Source organism: Macaca fascicularis, chromosome 20 (genome assembly GCF_037993035.2).
Source record: "Macaca fascicularis isolate 582-1 chromosome 20, T2T-MFA8v1.1".
NCBI lineage: Eukaryota > Metazoa > Chordata > Mammalia > Primates > Cercopithecidae > Macaca > Macaca fascicularis.
The window spans coordinates 3,577,024-3,594,152 of record NC_088394.1 but is presented as its reverse complement, the minus strand read 5'-3'; the positions used below and the strand labels follow the sequence as shown (position 1 = coordinate 3,594,152).

At 53.2% G+C, this 17,129-nt stretch overlaps 3 protein-coding genes across 18 annotated transcripts in view; 2 read left to right on the top strand and 1 right to left on the bottom strand.

Moving 5' to 3' along the window:
- The window catches only part of ZG16B (zymogen granule protein 16B), a 57,300-nt gene that overhangs the window by 313 nt on the left and 39,858 nt on the right, over positions 1-17,129 (top strand). Inside the window, exon 2 of one of the 3 annotated variants that reach the window (XM_074028669.1) lies at positions 314-477. The exons of the other annotated variants lie outside the window; for them this stretch is intronic. The gene's annotated coding sequence lies outside the window, so the exon portion shown is untranslated. The remainder of the gene's footprint in view (positions 1-313; positions 478-17,129) is intronic. 3 annotated transcript variants of the gene reach the window in all.
- PRSS33 (serine protease 33) lies at positions 6,666-9,291 on the bottom strand. Its single transcript, XM_074028671.1, is given in 6 exon segments — positions 6,666-7,524; positions 7,729-7,898; positions 8,102-8,388; positions 8,541-8,703; positions 8,832-8,864; positions 9,246-9,291. Coding segments are annotated over 6 exon segments (858 nt in total). The 3' UTR covers positions 6,666-7,365.
- Positions 9,045-17,129, top strand: part of PRSS41 (serine protease 41) — a 28,871-nt gene continuing 20,786 nt past the window's right edge. For all 14 annotated transcript variants that reach the window (XR_012429638.1, XR_012429640.1, XR_012429642.1 and 11 more), the window contains exon 1: positions 9,045-9,515. Coding sequence is in view for 6 of the 14 variants with exons in the window: in XM_065536976.2 (XP_065393048.1) it covers positions 9,184-9,515 (332 nt within the window). In the remaining 8 variants the exon portion in view is untranslated. The remainder of the gene's footprint in view (positions 9,516-17,129) is intronic.

Here is a 17,129-nt window from a genome sequence, read left to right as displayed (position 1 = left end):
GAGCCCTGGGGGCTGCTGTTGGGCTTAGAGGTGGCCCGGGCGAACTCCTTGGGCTAGGAGGCACGGGAGCGGTTGGCTACTGCTTTCCCCAGGAGGAGGGAAGGGGCAGCTCCTTGCCCCAGGGGTCCTGGGCGCTTGTCCGCCTTCCCGCTTGGCTGCATTTTGGCTCTGAAAAGGCCTAGAGACTTGATTTTCCTGGCTGGCCGCTCTTTCCACCAAGGCCTCCTTTCCTGAATGCTGGACACTATCCTGCATCGCCCCAAGTTGCATTTACATGAGACCGAGGGTCCCCCACTTGACCTCTCCCTTGCAGAGAGACACCCCAGGCTGGGTCGTGCTGGGCGGGTGTCGGAGGCGGCGTTCGAGAGAGGAGCCAGAGAGTGACCCTGGACGCCAAACCGCCCTGCAGTCCGAGCTGCGCTTTGACGGCTGTTGAGAGTGGGCGGAACGTGGGGGGTGCCGCTGCGTAGAATCTCGGCAAGTCTTAGAGCTGCATTTGTGTTTTCTAAGCTGTAATTCTAGTTATTGTTACTTTTGACTTGTGTCCCTTCCCTCCTGTGACTTACTTCACTGCAGCCCCTACCCCTGCTCCCAGGGTCCTCAGCATCCCAGTCCCTGCAGAACCTGTCTTGCTCCATGACTTGTGTCGTGAGGCATTGGACAGGTAATTGTTGGGAAGAGCTCTTGGCCAGGCTAAAAAGATTTATTTTGGCTGGCGCAGTGGCTCATGCCTGTAATCCAGCTCTTTGGGAGGCCGAGGCGGGTGGATCACGAGGTCAGGAGATCGAGACCATCCTGGCTAACACGGTGAAACCCCGTCTCTACTAAAAATACAAAAAATTAGCCGGGCGTGACGGCGGGCGCCTGTAGTCCCAGCTACTCGGGAGGCTGAGGCAGGAGAATGGTTTGAACTCAAGAGGCGGAGCTTGCAGTGAGCTGAGATTGCGCCACTGCACTCCAGCCTGGGCGATGGAGCGAGACTCCGTCTCAAAAAAAAAAAAAAAAAAAAAAAAAAAGATGTATTTCTTAGTCCCAGTGTCTGGCTGGGCATGGTGGCTCACGCCTGTAATCCCAGCACTTTGGGAAGCTGAAGGAGGTGGATCACTTGAGCCCAGAAGTTCAAGACCAGCTTGGCCAACAAGGTGAAACCCCATCTGCACTAAAATACAAACACAATTAGGTGGGTATGGTGGCGCACGCCTGTGGTCCCAGCTACTCGGGAGGCTGAGGCAGGAGGGTTGCTTGAACCCGGAGGCGCAGGTTGCAGTGAGCTGAGATCGCGCCACTGCACTCCAGCCTGGCCACAGAGTGAGATGCTGTCTCCAGTTAATCCCAGTGTCTTTATGTACATAGAACTGGCAACTTTAAATCCTGTACCTCTGTGGAGGGAGAGTGAAGGAAGGGTGTGGACAGTGGGGGCCAGGAAGTTCTCAGGTAGCACAGCAGCCCACCCAGAAGTCAAAGGGTGTAGGTACAGGAGGGGCCATCTCCACAGGGAGATGCCTGGATCCCTACTCCATCCAGGCCTTATTGGCAGAGACCAGGGGTGGACACCTTACCTGTGGGGGCCGTCACAGCTGATGCCCCAGCTCAGGATGTCCACCAGAAACCAGGGGTTCCTTGGAGTCACCATCCTCTTAAGGATGGTGCCTGTCCTCCAGAGAGCAGAACACTAGGTTCAAACTCCAGCTCCTACTGGCAAAGCCCAGGGCCTCCACCTGGTTGTTCCCATCCGTGAAGTGGGGATACACAGTGTGGAGCCCTTAGGACGTTGGGGAGTGTGCCTGTACTCGCGGGGCATCAGCTCATAAGTATAACAACAATTGCATTCATTCGCTGATCCTCAGTGAGCAGTGGCACAGTTCCCCAGCTGGCGCGGTGAATGGTGTCTGTCTGCTGTCAGAGATCACCTGGACCCAGCATGAGTCCTTGCCCCCAGAGGGGGTCTCCGCACACCCCACGACGCTGTCCTCCCTGTCTGCTAACTACATGAAGAGATGGCAGGCCGTCGTGTCATTCAGTGCAGTGTTACCTCCTGCGGTGGGAATGGGGTCAGGAGGGATTTTCCGGGAGCAGAGCCACTCACTGGCCTAGCCTGGGGTCTCCACTTTTGGAAGTGTGGTCTTGTGGAGTCCAGGTTCTCCTTCCTTAAGGGCCTTTACAAGGAATGGGAGCGTCCAGTGGTGGAGAGGAGCTGGCTGGCTGCGCCTACTGCTCCACACAGGAGTGTCCTAGGCCCCTTTCCTCAACTGGCCTTCACCTCTTCGCCTCACAGACTTCACTCTGAGAATCCGCCTTGCAGCCTGTCTTCTGCTCCCTCCCATCTACCTTTTGTTTTTTTTTGAGATGGAGTCTTGCCCTGTCACCCAGGCTGGAGTGCAATGGTGTGATCGTGGCTCACTGCAGTCCCCGCCTCCCGGATTCTCCTGCCTCAGCATCCTGAGTAGCTGGGATTACAGGCATGCACCACCATGCCCGGCTAATTTTTTTGTATATTTTGTAGTGACGGGGTTTCACCATGTTGACTAGTCTCAAACCCCTGAGCTTGTGATCCTCCTGCCTCAGCCTCCCAAAATGCTGGGATTACAGGCGTGAGCCACCATGCCCAGCGTCCGTCTGCCTTCTATCTCCTTCACTCCCCACCGCAGACAGGGTGTTGTGTTATGATGGGGAAGGCCCTTGTGTCTTTCAGGTGTGTTAGACCAGGGAAACAATCTGTCTTCTTTCACGTGCCCCAAAGCAGGACTCGAATCTTCCCTGGGTCTTTCTGATTGGGAGTCTTTTTTGTTTTTGTTTTTGTTTTTGAGACGGAGTCTCGCTCTGTCACCCAGGCTGGAGTGCAGTGGCTGGATCTCAGCTCACTGCAAGCTCCGCCTCCCGGGTTCACGCCATTCTGCTGCCTCAGCCTCCCGAGTAGCTGGGACTACAGGCGCCCGCCACCTCGCCCGGCTAGTTTTTTGTATTTTTTAGTAGAGACGGGGTTTCACCGTGTTAACCAGGATGGTCTCGATCTCCCGACCTCGTGATCCGCCCGTCTCGGCCTCCCAAAGTGCTGGGATTACAGGCTTGAGCCACCGCGCCCGGCCCTGATTGGGAGTCTTAAGACTCTCCCCAGAGAGGGCCCCGCCCTATTCCCTGGGAAAGGAATGCTGACAAAACCCTACAGGACAGAGTTTGGAGCGTTTCTCCATAGCTCAACTCGTGTGGTCCCCAGAGGGTGACACCACAGGGATGAATGGGAGCTCCGGGCCCCTCCCCAGCACCTCAACCTGCACTTTGCTTCATCTCGATGCTTTGTAACATTCTTTATGATAAACCAGTGAATGTTTTTCCCTGAGTTCTCTGAGTCGCTCTAACAAATTAATTGAACCCAAAGAGGAGAGTCATGGGAACGCCAACCTGAAGCCAGTCAGTCGAAAGTTCCGGAGCCCAAACTTGCAGCTGGGGAATGGGGAGGCAGTCCTGTGAGCCCCAACCTGTGGGACCTGAGGCTGGCGCTGGGCAGATAGTGTTGGAATTGAATTGAGGACACCCTGCTGGTGTCCAGTGCTTAGTGTGTGGGGGGGGAACCCCACAACTGTTTGTCACAGGAGTCTTCTGTGTTGATAATTGTGGTTTTGGTATGAGAGTGTTGGGGACCTCTGCTTACCAGGGCTCTAGTTTAATAAAACAACTAGAGTGATCCATCTTAAAATGTGTAGCTAAGCACTCACAAGGCATCTATAAGGTTCCTGCTGTCTGAAAATAGCCACATTCTTTTTGTTTTTGAGACAGGGTCTCCCTCTGTCACCCAGACTGGAGTGCAGTAACCTGATATTGGCTGAAATAATCCTCACACCTCAGCCCCTGGAGTAGCTGGGACTACAGGCATGCACCACCACATCCGGCTAATTTTTGCAGTTTTTGTAGAGATGGGGTTTTGCCATGTTGCCCAGTCTGGTGTCAAACTGAGCTCAAGCAATCCTCATGCCTCAGCCTCCCAAAGTGCTGGGACTACAGGCGGGAACCACCACATCCGGCCTAAAATGATCACCTCTTAAGCTGGCCGCCAATTATGATTACGAAATGTTTATGGCCGTACAGGACATCTCCCACAAGGCCCTAGAATGTGCACATGTCCTGAGAATGCAACCCGCTCTGCTAAGATAGCGTCAGTAAGCAGGCTAAGGCAGAGGATGCACAGTCACCGATGGCACCAAAAGCCCTGACCTTCAGTGAGCACATCTGCACATTCCAGGTTTATTTACCACTGCTTGTAGTTTCTCTCTTTTTTTTTTTTTTTTTTTTTTGAGACAAAGTCTCACTCTGTTGCCCAGGCTGGAGTGCAATGGCGTGATCTCGGCTCACTGCAACCTCCGCCTCCTGAGTTCAAGTGATTCTCCTGCCTCAAGCCTCCTGAGTAGCTGGAATTACAGGTGTGTGCCACCACACCTGGCTAATTTTTATATTTTTAGTAGAAACGGGATTTTACCATGTTAGCCAGGCTAGTCTCGAACTCCTGACCTCAGGTGATCCCCTCCTCCTTGGCTTCCCAAAGTGTTGGGATTACAGGCGTGAGCCACCGTGCCTGGCCTGTAGTTTCCTATAAGCAGAGACACTAACCAAAGATGGTGAGTTCTTCCCCCTGCTCTCTGAGCACGCCTGCTCTGTGATGGAGTCCTTTCTAATCTACTTGCTTCTCTCACTGTGCTCTGTGGCTCACCTTGAATTCCTTCCCGCGTGAGATCCAAGAACCCTCTCTTGGAACCCTCTCTTGGGGTCTGGATCAGGACCTTCTTTTCTGGCAACAGGAATAGAGGAAAAACATGATTTGAGAGAGATTTTCCCTACACACAGATCTTACTCTGTAGCCCAGGCTGGAGTGCAGTGGCGTGATGGTTACAGCAGCCTTGAAATCCTGGGTTCAGGTGATCCCACCTCACCCGAGTAAGTGAGACTACAGGCATGGGCTACCATGCCTGGCTAATTTAATTTTTTGTAGAGTTGGGGGTTTCACTGTATTGCTAAGGCTGGTCTCAATTTTCTGGCCTCAAGCAATCATCCTGCCTTGATCTACCAAAACACTGGGATTACAAGCATGAATCACTGTGCCTGGTCTACTTTCCTTGTTTTTGTGTTAATACGTAGTAGTTATTCATGACTACTAGTTAGCAATGTGCTTTATTTGTAGAGTGTTTTATAGGTACTTTTGTCCCCAAAAGGGATATAACATAACTGTTAGTGTGGGATTTGAGTTCAAATGTGGCTTCACTACTTACCATCTGTGGGCCCATGGCCATGTTACCTAACCTGTCTGGACCTGTTTCCCTTCTGTGAGATGAGTGTCTCCTTCGAGGGCTTTCAGGTCTGCTGAGAGCATGTACATACCTGGCACAGTGCACACACTCAGCAGGCATAACAGTGACCGCCTTGGCCGACATCTGGACCGCTAACAGCCATGGGAGAGCAGGTTTTATCAGTTCAGATTACAGAGGGGGACACGGGCCCCATCCTGTGGCGTCAGTGGCACGGGGCTGACAAGAGCTGCCGCCCGTCTGGCACCACAGGCTGTTGTGCCAGGAGCAGGCCGGAAGGAGGGGTGTGGGGAGGCTGCCCTGTTGGGGTAGGAGGGAGTGGAGAGAGTGGAGGACCTCTGCTTTTCCCAGAATCAGACCGCCTGGGCTGCAGTCCCAGTCTACCAACCTTGCCGGCAGTGTGATTTTTGGGACTTGTTTTTCTCATCTGACAAATGGGGACAAGCCACCTCAGAGAGCCTCCTGTGGGATTCAATGAGCTGATGGAATAAAGCCCTCCCTCTGCATGATGTCTGGTGAGGGCTTGACTAGGGGCCGTGATTTTTTCTCATTAATGATCCTCCCTTCCCTGCCCAGCTCCACTCCCTTCTGCCTCCTTAGCTGGGCCTGCAGGCTGGCCTGCCACAGCCATGCCCTGATGTCCTGGGCACCTGGTCCCTGATGACCCCACCAACGGTGGCCAATATGTACTGCAGTGTGGTGTGTTCTCCACCTGGGGGACAGAGCAGCCTTGAGCACCCTTCCTGCCCCACTTGGCCCGGCCTACCCGTGACCATCTAGTACAGCCCACTTCCCCGGCTCCCCAGGAGAAAAGGAGAGGGAAGCAATGGCTCAGGCCTGTGCCTGGACCTAAAGGGGCTGCGCCTTGGAAGTTTACCTTCCCTTGTCTTCCCTTCTCTTCTGCCGACAGCCGCTGTCAGCTCCAGAGTAGGTTTTGAGTTTTCCAGGTTTTGTTTCTTTTCCTTCTTCAGCTGTGGAAACTGACCTCTATATATTGAAATGGGTGGTCCTGGCTCTGGAGACAAGGACATGGCAGAGAGGGGACAGGATGCCAGGTACCAGGCTGGAAGGGGACCCCAAGGGTGGGCAAGGCTGTTGGCGTCCAGATGCAGGTGTCAGTAGGGTGACCTGGGCCCCAGGCTCACTCTGGGAGTGAATGGTGGCCAGAAACAATGAGAACAGAATCTGGGCCTGCCCCAGGGCTCCTGACCCTTCCTCGGCTGAGCATCTGATGCCAAGTGCCCAGCCTCTTGGAGTACATGGGGAGGTGGCCGCGCTGGCCAGCCCACCTTTCCCGCTGGGACACCTCCATCACAGTGGAGCAAAATCTGTATTAGTTTTTATTGCTGTATAAATGTCAGCACAAATGGAGCAGCTTAAAACACACATTTATTAAGTCACAGCTTTGTAGGTCAGGAGTCCGGGTGGCTCAGCTAGCTTCTCTGCTTAGGGTCTTTTTAGGTTGAAATGAAGGGATTGGCCGGCGGGGCTCTTATCTGGAGGCTGGTGAAGAACTTCCCAGCTCCTTCAGGGTGCTGCCAGAATCCAGTGCCTTGCGGCTGTGGGTCTCAGGGTTCCGATTCCCTGCCGGCTGTCGGCAGTGGCTGCTCTCTGCTCCTAGAGGCTGCTCATGGGCTGTGGTCCCCGTGTCCTCAAAGCCAGCTATGGAGGATCTCCCTGGTGTGAAATCTCTGTCATGCTGTGAATCTGACTTTCTCCAGAAAAAGATGGGCACACAGGCCAGATGGGCAGCAGCTGGTCTGCCCACCGCTGCGTGCCTTGCACCCATCCCTGACCAGGGCCGAGAAAAGTAAATACAAGCCAGGAAGGGAGGGGGGAGTGTCACCCCCTGGGACTCATGGCAGATCCCTGGATGAGGGTTGGTGGAGTCAGATCTGGTGAGCCCCAAAGAGGAGAGGAGGCAGGAGGTGGGGGTTGGGGGTGGCCTTTAGCTTTATTAGGCATCTTGGCCTCAAGGCAGAAGAGATGTGGGGTATGGGCAGGTCCCCGGATGAACCAGGAGACTGAGGGACCCCAGCAGCTGGCCCCAGGTCAGCCTCACTGGCTAGCATTAGAAGCTTACGTGAGCCTGAATCCAGGGGCTATATGTGGCCACGTTGGTGTAGACACCTGGACGGTTGGGCAGGGCACAACCTTTGCCCCAGCTCACCACGCCCACCAGGACCCAGCTCCCAGACTGCAGGCGGGTCAGGGGTCCCCCAGAATCACCCTGCAGGAGAAAGAGGAGCCTAGGTCTCAGCCCTCCCAGGACCTCAGAACAGTTCTCAGGGTTCCAAACCCCTGGGGTGGTGCCTCTGGGTTGGGGGCCAGGACCCTGAGCCTTCGTTGGTATGTCCTGGGTCCTGGAGTTTAGGGAGGCAGGGTGCTAGGCACAGGGATGGGACTCCGGAGGCTGGGGAGGTGGGGTGCACACCTGGCAGGCATCCTTGTGGCCCTGGGGGTAGCCGGCACACAGGCTCCCAGGCAGCACAATGGGCTTTGCCAGGGGCACCTCCGCGCCCACGTGGTAGAGGCGGTCGCAGGTGGGCGAGTCCAGCAGCGGCACCCTTACTCCCTGTAGCGGCCGCCACTCTGGGAGGGGCACTGGGGGAAGAGGAGGAACCTCTGAAAGGCAGGCGTGGAGCCGGGGTCAGTGGGAGAAGCTGAGTTCTGAGAGAGAGGAGATTTGGTTCCCGAGAAGCCGCGCTGGGTCCTGGATTGGGGCAGTGAGGGACTGGGATTTCCGGTCAGTTGGAGGAGGAGATAGGGGCTCCCCGATGCCTCGGAGCCCCGCCCTCCTGCCTTACCTCCTGGGCGGAGGCTGCCCCAGCCAGTGACCTAGCATGGTGTGCCGGGCGGCGGGCGGTCGCCGGGCACGGGCAGGCAGACGGGCTGGACGCGAGCGCTCAGGGGCACCGGGCGACACAGCTGCAGCAGTGCCAGGTCACCGCGGGCCCCGTCCTCGGAGTAGTCCGGGAGCAGCAGCACCCGTCGCAAGGGCACCGAGAGCGTGCAGGGCGAGGTGGGGCCCAGGTGCAGCGCCCCCAGGTGCAGCGCCCCCAGGCGCACGCGGTACTCAACTGGCAGTGCCCTCCTGTAAGACAGGAGCGGGAGGCTACTTCCAGCACCTGGTCCTCGACCCCCTCCAGCCCGCCTCGACCCCAACGCCTCTGCCAGGCCACGCCCGGTCCTCCGCGGGCCTTGCCTTCCTTGCACACCCCGCCTGGGCCCTCGGTGAGCGCTGACCTGGGGAAGCAGTGCGCTGCTGTCAGCACCCACTGGGGGGCGATGAGCGACCTCCCGCACACGTGCGCTCCACGATGCTGGATGCTCGCCTGCCATGGCCACTCTCCGTCCCGTGCATCCCGGCCCCCTACGATCCCACTGGACACGCGGGGCTGCCCGCAGGCTACAAAAGGAGCAGGGGCGGTGAGGGTTGGCTGAGGACCTGGGGCCTGGGAGGCTGGTGTGTGAGGGGAAACATGGGGCCGAGGTCCAGGATGGGGCTGACTCGGGTGGACTTCGAGGCTTTCTCACTTGCAGACTTCCTTCCCTGAGTCCCAGCAGCTCCTGGAGGAGGAAGCAGGGAAGGGACCAGATTATAGATTTGGTGTCAAATAACGGGGTTGGAGGGGAGGCCAGAGATGAGGAAGGAGGGTGAAACAACGTTGCCCTGACCTTGTGCCAGGCTTTCATGCCGTCTGTTATCTTATTTAACCCTTCCCAGAGCACTGTGAAGGTGCAGGGGGGAAGGGAGTATGAGCATGACACCGACAAGCACATCGTGGTGTGGTGAGGTCAAGGTCAGTGGCAGAGAGGATTGAGCCCTTGGAATCAAGATTAGAAAGCCCAAGAATGCTCCAGGGAGCCCGGCCCAGGGAGCAGTGAGATGGGAGAACTGGGAGCCAAGGTGTCTGCGGCCCTTACCCCCCAGTCCGTGTCCCCACTCACCCAGCACCAGAAGGAGCAGGATCTGGAGATAGGAAGCCCCTCTCATTCTGTCTTCAGGGCTGGGCTGAGTAAAGGTGGCACTGCCCAGGGCTTGGACTCTGGTCTGGAGCCAGCAGGGAGAAGAGAGGAGCGTCCTGGCCCAGGGGCACCAATCCTCACCCCAGCCCCTTACACCCTCTGTGGTCCTTCTGTCTGTCCTCAGCTCCTGCTGGGTCCTGGACTTATCCTGGTGGCCCAGGCTGTATACTCTTCCTTCTGCCCAGGCCTCAGGTATGCAACCACCACCACCTAGATATTTGGGCATCCTTGGCCTCAACAGAAGCCCTGGAGCCTAACCCCCCTCAGTCATCCTCACTCCCTCCCTCACCCCCCTCCCCCATCCTCATCCCCCTCCCTCATTCTCACCCTCCTCCCTTATCCTCACCCCCTCCCTCATCCTTACCCGCATCCTCACCCCCTCCCTCATCCTCATCCCCCATCCTCACCCCCTCCTCCATCCTCACCCCCTCCCTCATCCTCACCCACTTCCTCATCCTCACCCCCTCCTCCTCACTCCCCTCCCCCATCCTCACCCACTCCTCACTCCCCTCCCTCATCTTCACCCCTCCCTCATCCTCACCACCTCCCCCATCCTCACCCCCACTCGTCCTCACCCCTCCCTCATCTTCACCTCCTCCCCCATCCTCACCGCCACTCATCCTCACCTCCTCCCTCATCCTCACCTGCTGGCTGCACCTGCCTGCCACCGCAACCCCTGGCTTGCTCTCACCCTCACAGCCTGGTGCCCTCTCCTGACGAGTTGGGGGAGGGCCTCGGGGCTTAAAGGGCCAGGAGAGAGCCAGGCTCAGCCAAGGAGTAATTAACAGGGCCAAGGCGGGGCTGTGGCTTTACCGGAGCCTCAAACAAAGATGCTTTGAGCAGAGCTTTGGAGGTGGCAGGAAAGGGCCGCTGGGTTTCTGAAAGGAAGCCTGCCTTGGGCCAAGGTGCTAGAACTGGGGGCTGGAGGAGAGCAGTGGTGCGGGTGGGTGCTGGGAGGGGCTGCAGTCAGGTGGGGAAGCTCTGCAGGATTCCAGGCAGCTTCTCTGCAAACCTGACCTGGGCTCCCTGCAGAGCACACCTTGCTGGAGCTTCTGAGCTCCATTGTTCTGTCCAGAAATCCCATCTCAGACCCCAGGCCTAGCCAGACAGCTCCACCCAGAGACCCCAGCATGGCCAGCCCCCTTCCAGATCTGGGGTCTGGAGTGGCTGGAGGTGGAAAGGGACTGGTTCAAAGCTGGTGGCACTCCTTATTTGACCAGAGGCAGGGGGAGACTTGACCTTGGGGACCGGTGCACTCTGGTCTGGGGTGGCCAGGACAGAGCAAGATGCAAGGGTCTGGTCGGGCGCGGTGGCTCAAGCCTATAATCCCAGCACTTTGGGAGGCCCAGACGGGCGGATCATGAGGTCAGGAGATCGAGACCATCCTGGTTAACACGGTGAAACCCCGTCTCTACTAAAAATACAAAAATTAGCTGAGCGTGATGGCAGGTGCCTGTAATCTCAGCTACTCGGAAGGCTGAGGCACAAGAATTGCTTGAACCCAGAAGGTGGAAGTTGCAGTGAGCCGAGATCATACCACTGCACTCCAGGCGACACGGTGAGACTCTGTCTCAAAAAAAAAGAGAGAGAGGCTTTCACTCTGTCACCAGGCTGGAGTGCAGTGGTACGATCTCAACTCACTGCAGCCTCCGCCTCCCGGGTTCAAGCAGTTCTCTGCTTGAATCATAAACTTATGATTACAGTCATAAGCCACTGTGCCCGGCTGGGACTGTTTTCTTAATTTCATTTTTGGATTGTTCATTGTTGGCATATAGAAACACAGCTGATTTCTGAGTGTTAATTTTGTATCCTGCAACTGCTGAATTTATTAGTTCTAATAGTTTTTTTGTGTGAAATCTTTAGAGACTGCTACAAACAAGATGTCATCTGCAAATGGAAATATTTTACTTTTTCCTTTCTGATTTGCACGTCCTTTTTTTTTTTTTTTTTTTTTAATTATTCTGGCTAGAAGTTTCAGTACAGTGTTGCATGGCAGTGGTAAAACCGCGCATCCTTGCCTTGTTCCTGATCTTAGAAGAAAAGCTTTCAGTTTTTCATCATTGAGTATGATTTTAGCTGTGGGCTTTACTGTATTAAGGTCCTTCCTTCCTTCCTTCCTGTCTTTTTTTGACGAGGTCTTGATTTGTTGCCCAGCCTAGAGTGCAATGGCATTATCACAGCTCACTGCAGCCTCTGTCTCCCAGGCTCCAGTGAGTCTCCTGCCTCAGCCTCTCAAGTAGCTAGGACTACAGGCATGTGCCACCATGGCCAGCTAATTTTTGTATTTTTTGTAGAGACAGGGTTTTGCCATGTTCCCCAGGCTGGTTTAGAACTACTGGGCTCAAGTGATTGGCCTGCCTGCACCTCTCAAAGTGCTGGGATTATAGGTGTGAACCACCATGCCTGGCTTAGTTTCTTTCTATTCCTAGTTTGTTTATCATGAAAGGGTGTTGAATCTTGTCAGATGCTTTTTCTGCATCAGTTGAGATGATCATGTGATTTTTGTCCTTTGTTCTGTTAATAATGGAATATTTCATTAACATTTCTTGATTTTCATATGTTCACTCATTCTTATATCCTAAGGATAAATCCCACTTGGATATGGTATAAAATATTTTTAATGTGCCATTGAATTTGGTTTGCTAGTATTTTGTTGAGGATTTTTGCATCAATATTTTAACTTTTTTTTTTTTTTAAGAGACAGGGTCTCTCTCTGTCACCCCGGCAGGAATGCAGTGGCGTGATCTCTGTATCCTGGAACTACTGGGCTCAAGCAGTCCTTCTTCCTTACCCTCCTGAGCAGTTGGGATCACAGCCACATGCCACTGTATCTGGCTATTTTTAAAATTTTTTTTAGACAAGGAGTCTTGCTGTATTGCCCTGGCTCATTTCAAACTCCTCAAGGGCTCAACTCATCTTCCCGCCTCAGCCTCCCAAACAGGTAGAATTACAGGCATGAGTCACTTCGCCCAGCTTACATCAATATTCATCAGGGACGTATTGATCTGTAGCCTGTGGCTTTTTTTTTTTTTTTCTTTGAGATGGAGTCTCGCTCTGTCACCCAGGCTGGAGCGCAGTTGTGCGATCTCGGCTCACTGCAAGCTCCGCCTCCTGGGTTCACGCCATTCTCCTGCCTCAGCCTCCCGAGTAGCTGGGACTACAGGCGCCCGCCACCATGGCCAGTTAATTTTGGTTTTGTAGTTTTTTAGTTAGAGACAGGGTTTCACCATGTTAGCCAGGACAGTCTCAATCTTCTGACCTCGTGATCCACCCGCCTCGGTCTCCCAAAGTGCTGGGATTATAGGTGTGAGCCACCACGCCTGGCCAAGGTTTCTTTAAATGTTTGGTAGAATTTACCAGTGAAGTCATCTGGTCCTGGTATTTTTGTTGTTATTGGGACTTTAAAAAAATTACTGATTCAGTATCCTTACCAGTTGCAGATTTTCTTTTTTCTATTTTTGAGACGGAGTCTCGCTCTGTCACCCAGGCTGGAGTGCAGTAGCAAGATCTCAGCTCACTGAAACCCCCGGGTTCAAGCGATTCTCCTGCCTCTGCCTCTCAAGTAGCTGAGACTATAGGCGTGCGCCACCACGCCTGGCTAATTTTTGTATTTTTAGTAGAGACGGGGTTTCACCACGTTGGCCAGGCTGGTCTTGAACTCCTACCCTCAGGTGATCCACCTGCCTTGGCCTCCCAAAATGCTGGGATTACAGGTGTGAGCCACCGTGCCTGGTTGAGTTACAGATTTTCTATTTCTTCATGATTCAGTCCTGGTAGGTGTTTTGTGGTGAACAGGTTTATGCAGAGTTACCCCAAAGTTCAAGGTAGTTGAGAAGCTGAAGAAAGAGGCTAACATATCCAGTTTCTTAGAAAGTAACATTTGTTTTTTAAAAAATTTTGGTATTTTTATTTTTGGAGATGGAGTCTCATTCTGCTGCCCAGGCTGGAGTACAATGGCGTGATCTTGGCTCATTGCAACCTCTGCCTCCCGGGTTCAAGTGATTCTTCTGCCTCAGCCTCCCAGGTAGCTGAGATTACAGGTGCGTGCCACCACGCCTGGCTAATTTTTGCATTTTTAGTAGAGATGGGGTTTCACCATTTGGCCAGGCTGGTCTCAAACTCGTGACCTCAAGTGATCTGCCCAACTTGGACTCCCAAAGTGCTGGGATTACAGGCATGAGCCACCTTGCCTAGCCTGGGTGTGAGTTTTAAAGAACAGCTCATGGATGATGGTGATTATGCTAATGACAACTGCTGTGACGTCTTCAGATGATATTATTGTGAAACTCACTGCTCTGACCTAGGAATTCTAGGAATTCTCAAACACCATTTCTGAGACCAAACTCAAAATAAATCTCAAGCCACTGTTATGTGCCATCATCCCTGAAAGGCATCTATGAGTCACATGAAACTTTGGTTTCTTCTGAAGTCACAAACATTGATGGTGCTGTTAATGGGAATGCTTTACGATTTTTCAAGTATTCCAGAGAGTGTGTTCCAATGTATGTATTCCAATAAGTAGAAGCTTAATGAGGTAGTTAATAATTTTTTAGAAATGTCTTTCTGTTATTTTTATATTGAGTCAAAAATATATTGGTGAAACAATTTGCAAGCAGAATGAAAGCAGATGTGGAAATATTAACATCAGATAAAACAAGACCCAAGCTAGCAGTCTTAAGTATGAAATATAGGCGTATTTTACACTGATAAAAGTCACATTCCACGAGAACATGTGAGAGGCAGAGGCAGAAGCTGTTGTATCCCCATTAGAGTTCTTAGATATCCATAAACAAAAAATATTCTAAATACTCAAATTAATAATTCACATTTCTCTTAATGAAATCAAGAGATTAATTTGAGCACAAGAATAGGTAAGAAAAATGGAAGTAGCACCAGAATATTCTCCAACTATGACCTCAACTTAAGTCAAACATCTAGGGCTGCTAAGAAAGCCAGAGTGTCCTGCGAGACCTGTCTCCAGGGGTCATGAGCCCATCGGAAGGGGGTGTCCCTAGGTTTTGGGGGCATCTGAAAGGTTGGGGAGTTTGTGAGGAGCGGAAAAATCTGAGGAGTCAGGAAGGGTCACTGCATCCCGTCTCCCTGACGCCCCAGGCTGACGGCTCTTCTTTTTTGCCTGCACGGCCTCTGTAAGGCCCGGATCCAGACAGCAAGGGCCACGGCTGCCCCTTAGCAAGGCAGGGAGGGTTCCTGCCATCTGTGTGGTCAGAGAAAGACAGCAGAGGCATCAGTTCTTGCTGAGAATCTGGGGTCTCCCCTAGCTGCTTTACGTCTTTGAATAAAAAGTTTTCCCCTCAAGACTCAGGCACCCTCGGCCCCCCTCCAGCCTGCTGGGCCCCAGGTGGAGAGGTGAGTGGCAAGGGGGCAGGTGGGGTGTACTTGGCAAAGGAGCCTCCCATCAGGCCCTGGGGTCTGCAGCTCCCTGCCCTACCCATGCAGGTCTTCTTTTCTGTCTCTTGGGAGACACTCCCATCCTGATGCCCTGTGGCCTCATTGTAACTAATTGCATCTGCAAAGCCTGTGTTTCAAAATCAGGTCAATTCTGATGTTCCAGGTAGACACGAATTTCGGGGACATGTATTCAAACCACTCCACGCCACTTTTCTTTTCTTTTTTTTTTTTTTTTTGAGACGGAGTCTCTATCTGTCGCCCAGGCTGGAGTGCAGTGGTGTGATCTCGACTCACTGCAACCTCCTCCTCCCAGGTTCACTCCATTCTCCTGCCAAGTAGCTGGGACTGCAGGCGCCTGCCACAATGCCCGGCTGTGTTTTTGGTAGAGATGGGGTTTCACTCTGTTGGCCAGAATGGTCTCGATCTCCTGACCTCGTGATCCGCCCACCTCAGCCTCTCAGTGCTGGGATTACAGGCGTGAGCCACTGCGCCTGGCCTCCACGCCACTTTTGACCTAAGACTTGGAAAGCCCCGAAGAGCAAAGTCATGGGTGGAAGTGACGTGGCCACAGTCCATGGCCAGAGCCAGATCTTGGCTCTTACCTGTGCCCCAGGTCCCCTGTGTGTCCATGGCACCCTGCTGCCCCCACAATGGGAGGGAGGCTGAGACCCACAGAGCTTCCCATGTCTGTGTGTGTCTCACTGGGGAGGAAGGGAACCAGTCTTCCTAGTGTCAAGTGAAAAAGCATAAGGTTTATGAATTTGGAAAGGAGTTTATTTCTTCTTTTTTTTTTTTTTTTTTTTTTTTTTGAGACAGAGTCTTGCTCTGTCTCCTGCCTCAGCCTCCTGAGTAGCTGGGATTACAGGCGCTTGCCACCATGCTGGCTAATTTTTTGTATTTTTAGTAGAGACGGGGTTTCACCACGTTAGCCAGGATGGTCTCGATCTCCTGACTTCACGATCTGCCCGCCTTGGCCTCCTAAAGTGCTGGGATTATAGGCGTGAGTCACCGTGCCCAGCCCAAGGAGGCTATTTCTCATAAAGGGTTGCAGGCAGGGTGTGGTGGCTCATGCCTGTAATCCCAGCAGTTTGGGAGTCCGAGGTGGGCAGATCACTTGAGGTCAGGAGTTCGATACCAGCCTGGCCAACATAGTGAAACCCCATCTCCACAAAAATTAGCTGGGCATGGTGGTGTGCACCTGTAATCCCAGCTACTTGGGAGGCTAAAGCAGGAGAATCGCTTGAACCCGGGAGACAGAGGTTGCAGTGAGCCAAGATGGTGCTACTGCACTCCAGCATGGGTGACACAGCAAGGCTTTTGTCTCAAAATAAAAATAAATAAATAAACAAATGGTTGCAGCCTGCAGGCTGGCCATTCCGCAGGCCATAAGTGCAGCATCCGGCAGAGACTGTTAACAGGTACTTCGAGGGAGGAGGGGATAAGACAATTTATTCTGAAGCAGTTGCCACATATACATACTCAACAGGATATAGGAGGAACTATATTTATGAAAGGGAGTTGCGGCCGGGCGCGGTGGCTCAAGCCTGTAATCCCAGCACTTTGGGAGGCCGAGACGGGCGGATCACAAGGTCAGGAGATCGAGACCATTCTGGCTAACACCGTGAAACCCCGTCTCTACTAAAAAAATACAAAAAACTAGCCGGGCGTGGTGGTGGGCGCCTGTAGTCCCAGCTACTTGGGAGGCTGAGGCAGGAGAATGGCATGAACCCGGGGGGCGGAGCTTGCAGTGAGCCGAGATCGCGCCACTGCACTCCAGCCTGGGGCACAGAGCAAGACTCCGTCTCAAAAAAAAAAAAAAAAAGGGAGTTGCACGCAGTTGTGACAAGCAAGCACGCATGTTGCATTAATCCCATGTTCACACTGGGGTGGCAACTTAACATTTAAATGCATTACATTAAGTCCTATATATCAAAAGGTCTTTTCAGGACATCAAAGCACTCAAGCGCACAGCCTCTGGAAACCAGTCAGAACCAACCCTTGATTGGAGGCCTCTTATCAGGAGAAAGTGACTGAAATCAGTTTCTTGTCCAATCAAAGCTGTAGTTGTGGCTTGTGGAACAGGGAAGTCAGTTATCTAGTGTCTGTCAATGGATGAGTTGTAATTGTTTTAATATTGCTTATCTCTAGGCCAGCACTTGCTTAACTGCCAGAGAAAAAGAAAAACCTTGTTGCAGTTAGAACATAATTTATATAGTTTATTCTTTTTTTTTTTTTTTTTTTTTGAGATGGAGTTTTTGCTCTGTCACCCAGGCTGGAGTGCAGTAGCACCATCTTGGCTCACTGCAACCTCTGCCTCCCGGGTTCAAGCGATTCTCCTTCCTCAGCCTCCCAAGTAGCTGGGATTACAGGCACCCACCACTACGCCTGGCTAACTGT